At 46.6% G+C, this 15,030-nt stretch overlaps 1 protein-coding gene across 1 annotated transcript in view; it reads right to left on the reverse strand.

Moving 5' to 3' along the window:
* Positions 1–2,482: 2,482 nt before the first annotated feature.
* Positions 2,483–15,030, reverse strand: part of AP3D1 (adaptor-related protein complex 3, delta 1 subunit) — a 29,506-nt gene continuing 16,958 nt past the window's right edge. The window contains exons 19-32 of the mRNA XM_010155512.1: positions 14,161–14,236; positions 13,180–13,379; positions 12,451–12,524; positions 9,929–10,127; positions 9,101–9,163; positions 8,371–8,469; positions 7,622–7,771; positions 7,442–7,489; positions 6,880–7,069; positions 5,685–5,773; positions 4,611–4,696; positions 4,042–4,163; positions 3,215–3,294; positions 2,483–2,855 (exon numbers count right to left, since the gene is read on the reverse strand). Of these exons, the coding sequence (XP_010153814.1) occupies positions 2,760–2,855; positions 3,215–3,294; positions 4,042–4,163; positions 4,611–4,696; positions 5,685–5,773; positions 6,880–7,069; positions 7,442–7,489; positions 7,622–7,771; positions 8,371–8,469; positions 9,101–9,163; positions 9,929–10,127; positions 12,451–12,524; positions 13,180–13,379; positions 14,161–14,236 (1,572 nt within the window). The 3' untranslated portion in view covers positions 2,483–2,759. The remainder of the gene's footprint in view (positions 2,856–3,214; positions 3,295–4,041; positions 4,164–4,610; positions 4,697–5,684; positions 5,774–6,879; positions 7,070–7,441; positions 7,490–7,621; positions 7,772–8,370; positions 8,470–9,100; positions 9,164–9,928; positions 10,128–12,450; positions 12,525–13,179; positions 13,380–14,160; positions 14,237–15,030) is intronic.

Consider the following 15,030-nt stretch of genomic DNA (forward strand, 5'->3'; position numbering starts at 1 on the left):
GCCGGCAGCACTCCGCAGGCCGCTACGGGACACAGCACTGGACTGGCACCGCGTGGGGAAACAAGTGACCGGGTCCTCCCTCGGCTGGGCAGCCGGGGCTTGTCTGCCAGCGACCGCCGGCAAGACGGCGCGAGCCCCGGCTTCTCCCTCCCTGCGGAGCTGGTAGCTCCCGACTGCGCAGCCCCGGAGAGCTCGCACTTGGAACAGAACCTTTCACAGGTTCCGGTCTTACTAGAAACCAGAGCGTCAGCCCTGACTGCTCCTGCTGCGACAGCACTCGACCGCAATCCTCACGTTAACGCTACCGTGCTTCCGTCACCGGCTTTACCGGATGCCACACCAAGAGGGAGGCAGAAGGCGCCGATCTGTCCCTCAGTCTCCAGCCACCTCATGAAGACCAGAGCTCTGATTTTTGAAGTGCGTAGATTCCAGCTGCGATTATGATCCAAGAAAAGAACCAAAGGCAGTTTTCGCCGAGACCGTCTGAATTACACGTGATCAGTCCCCGACACGCACCCAGGGACGCGGAGCTGGCAGGGCTCCCTTGCTGGTGCAGAGCAGTCCCCAGCCGACCAAACCCCACCACGCTACAGCCCTGTCAGGAATGACTTTGTGCCTCCTGCGGGGCTTTCGGAATGCGATCCCTCTCACCTCCCCCAGACACAGCGTTCAGAGCCGAGGTAAAGCCACGGCATGGTTTTGGGTCCATACGAACTGGGAAGCTCTTACAAAAGGACTACTTACCAAGCCAAAAATTTAACTTTGTTTTGAAAGTTTATTGGATCATCTCGACACAAAATCATTACAGCAGCTTGTGGTATGTTGTTTTCTTTTTTTTTTTTTTAAAGGGAATGTTGAGAGCAAATAAATTTGTGAATGTAACACATCATACAGATCAAAACCCTAGGATCACTGCACAGGATTCTGTAAGAGAAGACTCTACATGCTAAAGTGACAGTTTTCATCCATGAATTAAAAAAACCCACTAATTGAGGAACATCATCCTTTAAGACAATTTTAATATGTTCAGTTTCTAATACACAAACTGGCTAACCAAGGGAGGTTGACCCATACCAAAAACTACCACTTTGCCAGCAGCCAAACCTGCTGCAAACGAGTTCCTGCAGCGCCAAGTGCGGCCAGAACACGCCGCCGGTCCCAGCAGTGAAAGGAGAGCAGAGCCCTTGCCGAAACACCCGCGAGGGGCAGAGTGTAAAGAGCACAAGACACGCAGAGTACATGACCATCACCCAAAGGATAAGCTCAAGGCCTTCGCCTGCTCCCTCTGCAGGGTGTTGGCCCTGGGCACTGCCGACGGTGGTGGCGGTGCTGGGGAAGTGCTGACCAACCCAACCCCTCCCTGGGGACCGTTTGGAAAGAGCTACCAACAGCCCCTTGACCCAGGCTCAAAGCCAAACCGTTTGGGCGTGTCCTCAGTTTGCTGAGTGTGGGACAGCAAGTGAAAACGGGGGAAAATAATCAAAAGCAAGATTTTGGAGAAGGACAGCAGTTAAGCATCTGTGTAAAGGACAGAGTGACATCCCCTTCCAGTCAGTGATCCCCCAAGATGTGAATAGTGCAGAATGGGTCTCACTTTGTAGACCTCTGAAGGTGCCGCAGACACAGGGCTGCAGCTCCGCACCAACCTCCCCGCTGCCAGCCGGGCGGGGAGCTCGCTGCAGGGACCCAGTCCCGCTCACGCTGCTAAACCTGCACCTGCTATGCGAGGGCAGGATGGCGGGACACTATGGGGACAAGTGAGACAGCACGTCATCTGATTTCACGGCACAGAGGAAACGGGGCTGGGCCTGCAAACTGTTGAGAGTACAAGGGACCACTCACGCGGGCGTTTCTCTAAGGTGGCAGTGGTCAACCCCAGCTGGTGAGCAAAATGGTAAAGAGAGCAGGAACAGACCCCTCGGGACTTCCATTTTTTTGCTGCACCCTAACTTTCCAGGAATGTGAAATTGAAGTGGACTCATAAAACACCTCGGCAGAGACTGCTCAAAGGGGAGAGGCATGACAGACTCCACGTGCGGGGGCGGCCAACAGGAGCAGAGAGCAGTTACACTTCCAGCCTGCGTCCCACGCTTTCGCGCTCTGCTCTTTCAGCTCTCACTAAAAGAGGGTTAAGGCTCAAGGCAACTACTATAAACAGAAACTCAGACATCCCAGTTCTCGCAGGGCTCATTTGGATTAGCTCAAGGAGATGGAGGATGTTTACACACTGATCACAATAGATCTTGAGATAATAATAATAATAAATCATATTAAAAAAAAAAAATAAGAGGCCTTCAGGTCCAGCACCAGCCTCAGCTAGAAATATACATCCCTACGGCAGCCCTGAAGACATGTTCCACGGCTGAGGGTCAAGCCAGCCTTCCCAGGCCACGAGCACAAGCAACAGGCTCTGTGCTGCTGTTGGTTAAATCCTGCCTAGTCCACCACCCCACGCAGGTGGCCAAGGTGTAGGGGACCATCATGAGCTGCTGAATAAATAGCTCCCCTCCCTCCTCCAGTCATGTCACCAGGATCTCTTTGGGCTAGAAAGGGTTAACACCACAGTTTGTAAAAAGTTTTGAAATAAAAAGGTAACATACAGCCTTAAAATGTCTAAACGGCAAACAATGGTGGAGTTAACTGAAAAGCACGTGCCCCAGGATAGTACATGCGTACGAGGGAGAAACGTAACACTTGGGTCTGCTCATCTTTACACATCAGGTGTGTTTCTTGTAGTTGGAGTGATTTATAAGGAACATTCAGCACTTGGACAATGTCTCTTTCATCTCATCCAACAAGTTGCTAAGCAGGGTGGGATCACTACATTTCCCATCTATGGATACAGAGTTCTCTCCCTTGGAAAGAAAAAGAAGAAAGAAATCCATTAGCTCTTCTGAGCGAGGAGTTTTACGCCAAGCTCAGGGACTGGAAGCAGCCAGGGGAGCGTGCAGAGGAACACGAAGGGGCTTAGCGGGGAGGTCGCTGCCGCTGCCCACCAGTACGCGCCGGTACAGAGCCCAGGGGCGGTGCCAGCCTGGCAGCAGCACATGCCAAGTGCTAGATGGGCCAGCTGAGTGACATCCCCCGGTGTCCCCGGCTGGTTTAGACAGGAATCTCTCCCCTTTCTGCTAAGGCAGGAAGGGCTGCAGACTTAGCTTCGTGCAGACCTTGTTTCAGAGTGCTACGACGTTTCAGAGTGCTACGACGCGCTCACCTTTTTCACCAGGAGGCAGACGTGGTGGCCTTGGATGGAACGACTGTACATTGATGCACACGAATCAACGCGTTCCACAACTAGAAAGCAAGCAGGAGTTCTCATTTAGTGGGACAACTTTTTGATGCAGGATTTGCTTCCTGCAAACAGGCACTGCTGCTCTGTCTGGCCTCAAGAAACGGGAGCCTCTACTGAGTGAGGGGAGGAGGACAGCGGGGTTGAGATCACGTACGTGCCTGGCTCCTCCCTGGGGCATTTCGCAATAACGAGGTTAGTCACTTGTCTTTTAAGGGAGCTGCAAATGTTTCATGGCAAAAATGCTGATCAGAAGTAGATCTTCCCCAGAAATACTTCCAGTGAAGCAACATCTAACGCATACACCACAGCATGATGAAACAGCTGGTTTGCTTTGTGCAGCACTTGTGTTTTAATTAATAAGTCAGAATCCAAATAGCTTGCGCTCTCCCTCACCGAAATGAAGCATCAGCAGAGGTAGGCCGAAGCACTGGAAAATCAAACACACCCTCCAGGGAACAGGTACAGCCCTAACTATAAACAAGCTGCTCCCGTGACACCTCCACGTGCCCCGCTGGACTGGAGGAAAGCCACTGGGACACAAGGGGAGTTAATTTTGAAGAACGCTGCATGCTTTGAGCATACCAGTGTATTACAGAACTGGAAAAAAAAAATGCTCTCCCCGATCTATTTAATCTGGACATCACTTCCTTCTGCCATTGTTGAGGCCACATCGTGTGGCACTTGTCAAGCACAGCAGAAATTTTAGAATACGGAATTCTGCAGACGGTTCTGCATGGAGGAAGACTCACCTGAAAAATGATGATGAAAACAGATCTTTGCCAGTAGATGTTGGAAAGAAATGCTAATTCCATCTTCTTTAATAGAACTCATGTGCAGATCTCCAGACTCTAGGAGCTTGGCAAAAGCATCGCTGCAGAACAGGAAGGAAAGTAAACACCCATACTAGAAATTCAAGGGTAATCTGCCACACCAGCCCCATGCAGACCTTGAGACATCCCAGGATGCAGAAGTCTAAGTACTACCAAGTTCTAGGAAAGTGGTTTACAGCAAATACAGGAACCACACAGGAACCACACTCCAGACTCCACTGGGTACCCTATGACCTCGACCAGAGGTACTTCCACCTGGCCTCTGCCAGCCTACAGGGCACAGAGCTCCTTCAGAACCACTTGAAATAAACTGCGGGATACATTTTAACACTCAAACATTACACAAGGTATCTGAAGGGTAACCAAAGCAATCACAGGCAGCCAAAGTCAAAAGCATGCTGCAAATCTCGCAGAGACGGCCTGCAGCCAAAGCTCAGCTTCGCATGGGCAGCAAAAGCACCGATGTTGTGCTCCCTAATGGCACTTACCTATAGCAAGGCGTCGTGATCAAGTATGAAGCGCAACTGAAGTGCAATTTGAAATCTAGTTTTTCATGGGTTGAACCTTCATCATTCTGCAACAGGTCAAAGGAAAGGAGATGAACGGGAGCCCCGAGGCAGCAAGAGAAGGCACCACCCCCACCTACCAAACAGGCACGAATGAAGACTTTAGGGCTCAATTCCCTTTGATATACCCTGGCTGGGCCTGAAGGATCACTCTGAGAACAACCATCACGCTGCTACATCAGGCCACTTAGAGAGATTTGGGCAGCTGGGCTGACACATCCACCAAGAGCAGTTAAGGGACACAACTGGAGGGATCTGGCTGCATTTTCAATTTAAACCAACACCTGGAGATGTGGTTTTACAGTTCACTATTGCCCAAGCAAAATAATAAAGGAGTATCTCCCAGATTCATAGGCACTCAAAATAGGACTAGTATGCTATTCTCAAGAAACCGTTAAAATAGAGATAATGGCTGAGTCAGAAGGAGCCACAGTTGTCTCCGTTCCCTTTTTGAGCTGTTCACACAGCTCCTTCATTAATAATCGTACTGAAATAAGATTAGAAACCCACAGAGTCTTCTGCGGGCCAATACTTATTAAACAAGGCCTTCAGCTAACCTCACTCGTTCTGGGTTTCCACCTTATTAACTGTATCTAACTATTATCACTCTTTTTCCAGCCTTGTACCAGGTCACAGTGTCCAACTATCTTTGGGTAACTGAGATCAGAAGACTCTGGGTTGCATCTCTCGCGTGTTGGTTGTCCTCCTCTCCCCGGCACTGCAGTGATTTTCTAGCTGACAATGTGGCACATGTTTCAGGCTGCATCGCTCGCACACTGCCAGGAATGACAATTTAGGACATGCTTACACAGTAATTCAGGACACTCTTCGCACGAGATGTCATGGCAAAATACTTGTCACATCACAGAATGGGCTGGTGCAGCAGAGATGAAATGATGCCTAAGAAAAGCTCTAAAGCAGTGCTCTCCACCCAAGTCAGGCTCCCTTACGCAGTTCCAAAGGAAGCAGAAGCACAGAGGTTAAAGCTGCACTTACTTTGACTATAAAGGACAGTGTTCCTTTTAACTTCTGAGCCATAACAATACTCTGAAGTGTAAACACAAACTGGGCTTCATTAGAGATTCCTAGCATGAAGAGAGGAAAGGGAGAAGTCAGGTCAGAAAATGCTTTCTATATCTGAGTAGTGGGCAGAATGAACGGAGCAGTAGCAGCTAAGCTTTGTGTACTGACTCCTGTTGAACCAAGTTTGAAGCTTTCCATGTAGCTGGAAGAGTTATATGCACAAAAAAAAAGTGAAGTGTTACAGTACTTAGCTCTTGGGTCCCTGAACAGCAGCAGCAATACCTACATTTGGTAGAGGTTACTCGAGTGAGTGCCTGGGCAGAGTATGTCACAGGGGCAACAGATTTAAACTGTCTGCAGAACTGGAAAACATACAGCTTTCCGAGTAGTCTTCAGAACTAATTCAAATTCTGATGTTTCTGGTTTTCTTTTAATATACAAGTCTGTGTCAAGAACTGCCTTATATTGAATAATAACACCCCCCCACACTGCTTTCCATGGGGGATCAGAATGTGCCCTGAAGCCACTGAATCCTGGAAGCCCCCTGTGAGCTGTTTCAGTACTCAAACCAACCCCTTGGCAAAGGAAGTGAAATTCACAGCAGCTCAGCAGTTTGACTGCGCTATCATACTACGTACGAAGCTGTTATCCTTCGTCTCGGTCTCTAATATTGCCGAAGGGCCCAGCTCCCCACCCAAATAAGCATGTGCTTGTTGCAAACTTTCACTGCATACGGCCCCTGCCATTAAAACAGTAGGGCAGTAGCTCGAGAACAAATCCAGAGCCAATTCTAATGGTTCAAGAACCCATGTCTTTGTTTCCTTTTGAATCTCACAGCAAACTCCTCATGGATTTGGGATTCCTGTAGTTGGCGATGCTGGCACGTTCAAAGTTGTGCCAGCCTGCAGTCACCTGAGAAAGGATCTCAGACACCTGGACTGTCAGTCCTACATTACAGGCTTTGCTCTCGCTGTACAGAACCACCTGCATTTACAGCCAGCCTGTAAGAGGGCTTATCCGCTCAAGTGAACTGTGTGAAAGCGCAGTGAACACGCAGGCAGAGGCACGTGTCTTTCTGGAAAACAGCAAGACGTTCAAACAACTCTTTCCACAGGAGGGCAGTGCAGGACTAGCCATCCTCCAGAACCCTCTGCAAAGCTGTGCATACCAGGGGGGAGCTGGAAGGGCACAGGTATCCCATCATGTACCGATGATCCTTCTGGCCGGAGCATTTTAGTGTTGAGAGAGTCCAGGACATTTAATTCCATGCTCTTAAGGAAGCTAGTGCTTTTGTTCTCAAAGATAACAGAGACAGTAACTTGACTATCATTCTGCAGGTTTCCTTGAATGTCGTAGGTCTGCAAGTGACGAAAAACACAACAGCACAGGAAAGGTTAAAAAACACCAAACAGCAGAGCACCAGAACAGCACACAGCAGGCTTCAGGCAGGGGGTCATTTGGTACAGCTAGGGGATAATGAAAAGCACACTGGTGATCAGCTCCACAGCACTGCTAAGTAGTGGGAAAATATCAACTTAAAAAATCTAATAAGTGGGACAGACATCCAAAGGAATGGAAATGGAGCTTTATTATGTTTCTGCTTCTTGGGTTTAAACAGTACTTCAGTTAAAAGCTGTCTACATCAAGTGACTATACTATCCCTGGGGTAGCCCCTCTTTTCCTAGGGGACACAAAGAGAAGACATCTGGATTTGAACACCAAATACTCACCATTTTAATGTATGGATTTTCAGCAAGAAGGCGGTAACTGGACATAGGCTGAAAAACAAGAAAGAAATCCCAGACACAATATAACTGATTTCTCTGAAAAAAGCTGTCGTTGTCCTTCCCCCAGACAGTTCAGCTCCTGCCGTTTACCCCAGCAAGTGCTGCCTGTGTACAGCTACTCACTGGTAGTGGTTCCTCATCTAGTGTTCCGTTCTGCACCGACTGTGCTGTCTCCTCCTCGCTGTGATGACTCTTCTTTTTGGATTTCTTTTTATCCTTTGATTTCTCTTCTTTCTCTTTCTTGTGCTTTTTCTTCTTATGCTTGGAGGATTTCTACCAAGAACAAGGAATTACAACAAACCCTTAAAAGAAACACCCTACATCTCCAGCCATTCATTACGTCATAGGATTTCTGCCAAGAACAACAAGGAATTACAACAAACCCTTAAAAGAAACACCCTACATCTCCAGCCATTCATTACGTCATGACCCCTCCATCAAGCTTAACTCACTCCCACTCCATGCAGCCTCCTGGGTGCCTGAGCAGTCTCCTACCACTGCAGAAACCTGAAACAGAGTCCCCATTCCTTGAACTCCAGTAGTCACTGTGTAGAGTCCCAGTAAACCCTTGCTCCCCACTCTCACAGCAATGCCTTAACCCAAAGCAGCTGGATCAGCAGAAAGCCAAACCTCTTCAGCTGTTGGAAGCTCAGCTTTGGAACTGCTACCTGACCCCTGGCCCAAGGAACAACCAGATCCCTCAGTATGAAGTGTTCAGAGCTCCTCAAGGGCAGAACATCCCACTGCTGCCTATCTGCAGGTGGTCTCTACACTGAATAGGATGCTGTCGGTAATTCCTGTGTGCTGCTTTCTAAGGAATACAAGACAGTAGGAGAATACAGTTAAGGGTGTCAGCAATTCAAATCCCTTACCTTTCCTTCATCCTCCTCCTCCTCATCTCGCTCTTCCCTTTCTTCCTTTTTCACCTCTTGAGGTTCGGCCACAACAGCAGCACCCACTTCAGGCTCACTCTGAGCAGATTAGCAGAAGGATTAGGACACTAACAAAATGCAGTTAAAACAACTGAATCCCAAACCAAAATATAATATTAATTAAAAAAGAAAATCTTTACAGTGAACACTCCTCCCCCATTCCAAAGATTACATTAGACTAGCACGGTATCAAAACTTTTATGCCTCAAAGCCAGAAAATATGATCACCTGAGGACAACATACAAGCAATCTCCTCCAAGGAAATCCCCCCCCCGTATTAAAAAATCCCTAAAATCTCCCAAAGTTCATGAGACCTTTTCTTTCAGACTGTCTCCCTCATGTCTATTAATACTGCTAGTCTCTAGCTCACACTAGGAAATAAACCCATACAATCATAGGATACTAAACACTACCAATAACATTAAAATCCACCAAGCCTGTATTTCTACCTGCACGTGTATTTCTATCCATTGATCTGCACAGCAGAATGAGCTTGAAACCTCCCATTACAGTGTCTGTAAGCTGGGGAGATAAAATGTCAGTGCTTCCTAGCAGGGAGCTGAGGAGCTGAAGCCTGTCCTTCCCTTCTCCCCTGCAGCATGACAAAGCACTCTTATCGCAGCTAAGATGCAGTCAAAGAAAGTTTCCTGTGACATGGTAAGATGTCTACCTGTGGCTGAGTAGTGGAAGCAGGCGGAGGAGCAGTGGAGAGCCAGAAATCCAAGTCTTCCCCCTGAATTTCAAGAGAAAACAAAACCATTATGGTAATTTCAACACCATTCTTTAAAAAAAAAAAAACAATCGCAAAAAAACCCCAAACCAAACCCAAACGATACTATCCATGAAATTAACACCTTGTGTTTTCATGGAAACGCATCGCTCCAGAATGCTCATACACAGACGCTGCATTACGTTTAGGAGTAACTAATTGAAGCAGCTTAATGTCAGCCCTTGAGCACATTTCCAAACCTGGCCACAGCTGCCAGAAACGGCACGTTACCTTACATACCACAGTATCTACAGGCACCCAACGCACACTGGCTGCATCTCAGAGGAAAAGTGCAGCTCTGCAGAGCAGTTAACACGTAGGATGCTTCAAGTCTTCAGAGTAACAGACAACTGGTTTTATAACAGAAAGATTAAGGATGTGGGGACAGGATGTAGAACAAAAGCGAATTCCAGGTATTTTGCTAAAGAGTTTCCCATTTTAAGACCAGACAAAATATCAGTAAACAGCTTCCAAACTAGATCTGGAGGATCTGCTGCGTAGGCTGCAGTAAGCTGGATTCTGCTACCTTAGAGGCCAAGTCAGATTTCTGTTAATGAAAGTAACATTTAACATACCTGCTCCTGCGGTCGTAAAAATTTAAGGAAATAAAGGTTGAACACATTCAGCTGTTTGAATTGTCGTATGTGACTATTCCAAAACTACAAAACACAGCAACAAATATGGCCCATTACAGCAGTTTCTAAAGTAACGCAAGTCTTGGAGAATTACCTTTTTTCCTTCTTCCTCCTCTACTATCTTTTTCTCTTTCTTCTTTCCTTTGTCTCTCTCTTTTTCTTTGTGTTTTTTTTCCTTCTTTTTGGGTTTCTTGCTCTTCTTCTCTACTAGAGGAGCTTCTGAGTCTGGTGACTTGAGGGTCTCAACATTCCTGTGTCTCTGCACTGGCAACTTCTCACTGTCTGCTAAGGGTCTTAAAAATAAAGAGGCCATTACCCTGCTGCAAACAGTCTCCCTTAGCTCAGACCATCTGCTGGGTGTCCAAGACAAGGTACTCTGTTTTGAAGGAGGTGGGCCCCGTAACTCCTGAATCAGCACATACTTTTGTACCTGACATTTATTTATGTAACTGCAGGCACTGCCCTCCCGGATTACGAGTTAACAGAAACATTTTGAAGGTGACAGAGCCAAACTCTTACTGACACCTGATCACTCAGAAGCAGTAACTAGACTTGCAGGCTGAGTAACACCTACAGAACACAGACACATCGTGTCACGCTGTGTTTCTCTGAAGCCACTCTCAAAGGAAGAGCAAAGATACAAAACAGCAGGAAGCTGCAACAGCGTGGAAATTCAAGCAGTGCAATGACAGCGTGGCTCAAACAGCCCTTGAAGGGCATGGGTTTTGCTGTCACTGAGGAATGGATCACTCCAACTGCAAATTATTTTAAGCAATAAACTGTTTCAATTTGGAAGTTTATGCTATGAATCTGTAATTTACTGTTACATTAAAAGAAGTCATGTTTGATTCCAGATACCTGTTTTCAGAAAGCATAAGGAGTAGTTCAGATTTACACTGTATCCCAAATCCATTGCTTGGGGGGAAAAAAAAAACCAAACAACCCAAAAACCACACTGCAGAAATTTCTCCATTTCTGGCAACACTGTTGAGAAATCGGTGGGAATTTCACTGATTGCCTCTTTCTCTATTTTCTATTTCTACAACCTTTGCTTAACATTAGTTTTCATGTTTGAGCAGCAAACACCTGTTCAGGAAGAGTTCCAATGGTCTCACATCCTTAATTTTTTTTGCTTATATTGCCTGAAGAGCCAGACCCAACTCATTTTTCATTTTGAAACAGGCAAGAGGCCCCCCCAAGTCTGTTGAACAGTAAATAGATCTCATCTTTAAGCTATTTCACCTGAAGAGGAACAGGGATCAGTGCTGAAAGTCAGTGGTGAAACAGACTCACACTAATTTGAGGGTCAACGGTTTCACCATCCTTCATGCTGTGCACTGAACCGACCCACCTGCCAAAGAAGGTCAACCACTTTGCAATATGTTCTTACCTGGAAGGCTTCCCTGAAACCAGACTGCGTGTGAGCGTGACAGACAGAGCAGTGCAAGCACGGAAAGAGAGAGAGAGGACAGAGACATGAGAAAACATGGCAGGAGAGCACACCGACTCACACGAAATGGAGAGGGAACGGACGGAAACAATACGAAAGTCCAAAGATGCCTCCTGGAGCACGGCATTCAGCAACTGCTCTGCTCTACGCTGCTGAAGCTTGTCATGCAAACATGAGGGTCTACACTCAGAAATTAATTTCCTTATATACATTTGTACCCTGCAGACTCAGAGGAATGTGGCCAGCTCATGAAAAAAGGGAAGTTTTTTCAGAAACTGTTCCTTCACTTTTGAAAAATGCCACATCACTGTTTTGCAAAGTACAGAGGGGCCAAACCTCTACAGATTTGAGAGCGTCAAAGAACGGCTCAGACTTTAAAGTTAACTACACAGAGAGATACACCATGCACACACGTGCCCACACAGTCATCAGAACTTTACGGGAGGCACCCACGGACCACAAACCAGCAATTATTTTTAGTGTGGTGATTTTTTAAAACAGCAACTAAAAAAAAAAAATCTCCACGTGCAATGCTTAACAGCCCCCGGTAATTAGGACGTGGCACGCAGGGATTGTGTCTGCTGCGCTGCAGCCTGGGGTGCTGGCACTGTGAACAGCCCAGGTAGCTGAACGACCAGACTCCCGTCAAAGTTGTGACACGCACTTCACTCAGTCATATTAGAACAGTTTTCAACTGTGGCACCACCCTGAATGTCCACAGGGCATTGGGGATGCCCGTACTGGCTGTTACTGGTCAAATTATCACAACACAGAGCATGCAGTGGCACGTAGAGGGTTCCGAGATGAACACGTATGAAAGCAGGTCACACTCAGTGCGAGTTAGATCAGAGCGGTACTGGTACACCCAAAAGCTCAGCCTAACTCTCTCACACCTGATCCCAGCTGCACTGCCTGTGCTTTCAGATTCCATTCTGTCAGCCAAAAGAGCTCCCCCACCCCTCCCACAAGGGGCTTGGCTTTTATCATCCATACTGCTGCGGGAACCCACGCCTGAATGATCACGGAAGGTTGCATCCAAGGCAGGGCAAGACACTCAGTCTTTTCCCCTAACAGACTGTAGAGAGCCTCTGCCAGGCCGGCCCCAGACCTGCCCTCATGCATTCTGCTCAGCAATTACGCAAACAACGTACACGATTGTCACTTACTTATCCAGATCGATATCGAGTGCTTTATATGGATCATTGGGGTCTTTGTCATCTTCATCACTGGGCAACGCGTTCTGCAGGAGAGACACAGACCATCCACCGAAGAACCAAACCCCAGGCAATTTCAAAACTAAAGCTCTACATCCCCCAGACGCGTTTTTTTAAGACTGTTCACCCTGGAACAGGCCAGCTTGCAGTCAGGCACGCTAGGAACAATGCGCTTTAATGCAGCATCTAGTTACAAGATTAATTTAGAACAGACAACCATTCTTCACAAACTGCAGGACTTGAATTGCTGCTGTTTGGTTTTGATTAAAGGAAATTTTAGGAACAAATACAGATGACATCATTAGCATGCACAATTAATTACAATCAGCTGCAAACCTGCTGACTAGACAGCAAGTTAATGTCAGAGTGAAGAAGCAGAGCATAATAAATGAAGTGACTATTTGGACAGCATTACTTCTACTGCAGTGATGCATATTGTTTAGTTTGGGGTTTTTAATAGCTTCAGTGGCAATTTTTGTCTTTTTGTGCACAAAGATGTAATTTCTCCCCCTGCAAGCAACAGCTTAGGACCACCTCCATCGTTCATTTCTTAAACAGCCTCACAAGGAATCAGAGCTCTCGAACTGCAACAGTACAGACTGGCAGGCAATTCTTGGGGAAAAAGTCTCAAGAGGAGCACACAGACAAATGCCGTAAGTCAGACCAACCAAAGCAACTGACCTCTGGCATCTCTTCCGTGATGATATCGACGTGGTGAGCTGGAGCAATATCCTCCTCACTCTCCGTGTGCAGAGAGTTATGGCGATGATGTTTACCTCTCTTCTCCTTTTTCTGCTTCTTCTTTTTCTTGTCTTTCTCCAGTTTCTGTTTATGTCTTCGCTCTTCTTCCAGTTTCACATACTGGTCAGACATAGGCATTCCTCTGGCATCTCTTCCGTGATGATATCGACGTGGTGAGCTGGAGCAATATCCTCCTCACTCTCCGTGTGCAGAGAGTTATGGCGATGATGTTTACCTCTCTTCTCCTTTTTCTGCTTCTTCTTTTTCTTGTCTTTCTCCAGTTTCTGTTTATGTCTTCGCTCTTCTTCCAGTTTCACATACTGGTCAGACATAGGCATTCCAAGGCTACAGTCCACACAGACACTGATCACCGAAACAGGGTGTTAGGCGTCAACCTTGCTTCCAGCTTCCCAGAATTAGAAGGATCAACATCTCTGTATGCCTCTGAATCATCTCCCATACAGCCCCTCTAGCAACAGCTTCGCTCTGTCTCTCCAGAAATGGGACACAGCTCTGTCCTGCTCCCTGATTCTTGTCTGCATTAACTGGATTGCAAAGAGCATCTAAACATAGATATTTTAAACAGAAATGGTGCCATTGCTTTACTAACACTGACCACTTTCCACCCTTTTGGAAAAAAAACGTTCTGTAAGTTATGTACTTAGAAGTCACCACTTGCCATGTAGTGCACTTGATCAACAGTGCTATACCCAACCACTCATTAAATGTACAACTACCTTTTGATATCTGAAACAAGGTATCAGACCAGTATCTCTACCATTAGACTCCACTTAATGTCTCCTGATCACCTTCATCAGCCCTAATCAAAGTATGCTCCTTGCCCCCAAACACCGAAGGAGGAATTCCTACTTTTGCCTAACTGAAATTCTGTAATGCCTTTCAAAGATTAGCTGCACTTACCTGGAACTTTTAAGGGGACAGAAAGGTCGATCTGGACCACAGGTATATGTTCCACACCTGGAGTGTCTTGGTATCGCTGGGAAAATGGGAGTTTGTTATATTCTGAGATACACGTCAACATAAATAGACACATTTCAGAACATCAAGCAGTTTAATCCTTTAAGTGAACATTTTAAAGGATAAGAATGGGATAGCTCAGTACTAAATCCCGTGTGGTAGCAGAGCATATTTTAAAGCCAGCAGATAACGATTATGAAAGACCCTACTTTTAGCTACAGTTTTTTAACCCTCCTACTGCCCTGAAGGTGTCTTGTTGCATCTTTTGGTTTGTATTTTATTGCTAATAACTTGCCACTTCAGAAGATAAATTTTGAGGTTTGAGTTGAGGAAAATGGGGTAGTCCTTAGGATATACAGGGAATAAATTATTTCAGGAATACGCCTGACAAAGGTGGTAAGAAGAGACCACAACTACCTTGTCATCCATCAAACACCCTGTGTGTTCAAGAGGAGCATGTTCAAGGTTCACTCTCTTCACTGCTCTTAATGAAGTGCCTGGCAGCCTGGACCCTTAAAGCACCCAGGGCTGGGACATACTACCTGCACAGGAATTTGTGACACAAGGGCACAGAGAAGTGTTCCTCCACAGCTTTTACAGAGCCCTTGCTAAAATGTAAACACCATGACAAGTTAATCCAGAGTGTTCCAAACTACTGTCTGATGGGAGTTGTGACAAGGACCACATCCTAATTTCTGAACTGGAGGCCCCCCAGAGACCCACAGAAAGCTGGCTGCTCCGGTGGCATCAGGTCACTTGTGAGTGTCTCAACACAAACAAGACTTGAAAAACAGCTGTAGGTAGCCACTCAGG

Source organism: Eurypyga helias, unplaced genomic scaffold, assembly GCF_000690775.1.
Source record: "Eurypyga helias isolate BGI_N326 unplaced genomic scaffold, ASM69077v1 scaffold34117, whole genome shotgun sequence".
In the NCBI taxonomy this organism is placed as follows: domain Eukaryota; kingdom Metazoa; phylum Chordata; class Aves; order Eurypygiformes; family Eurypygidae; genus Eurypyga; species Eurypyga helias.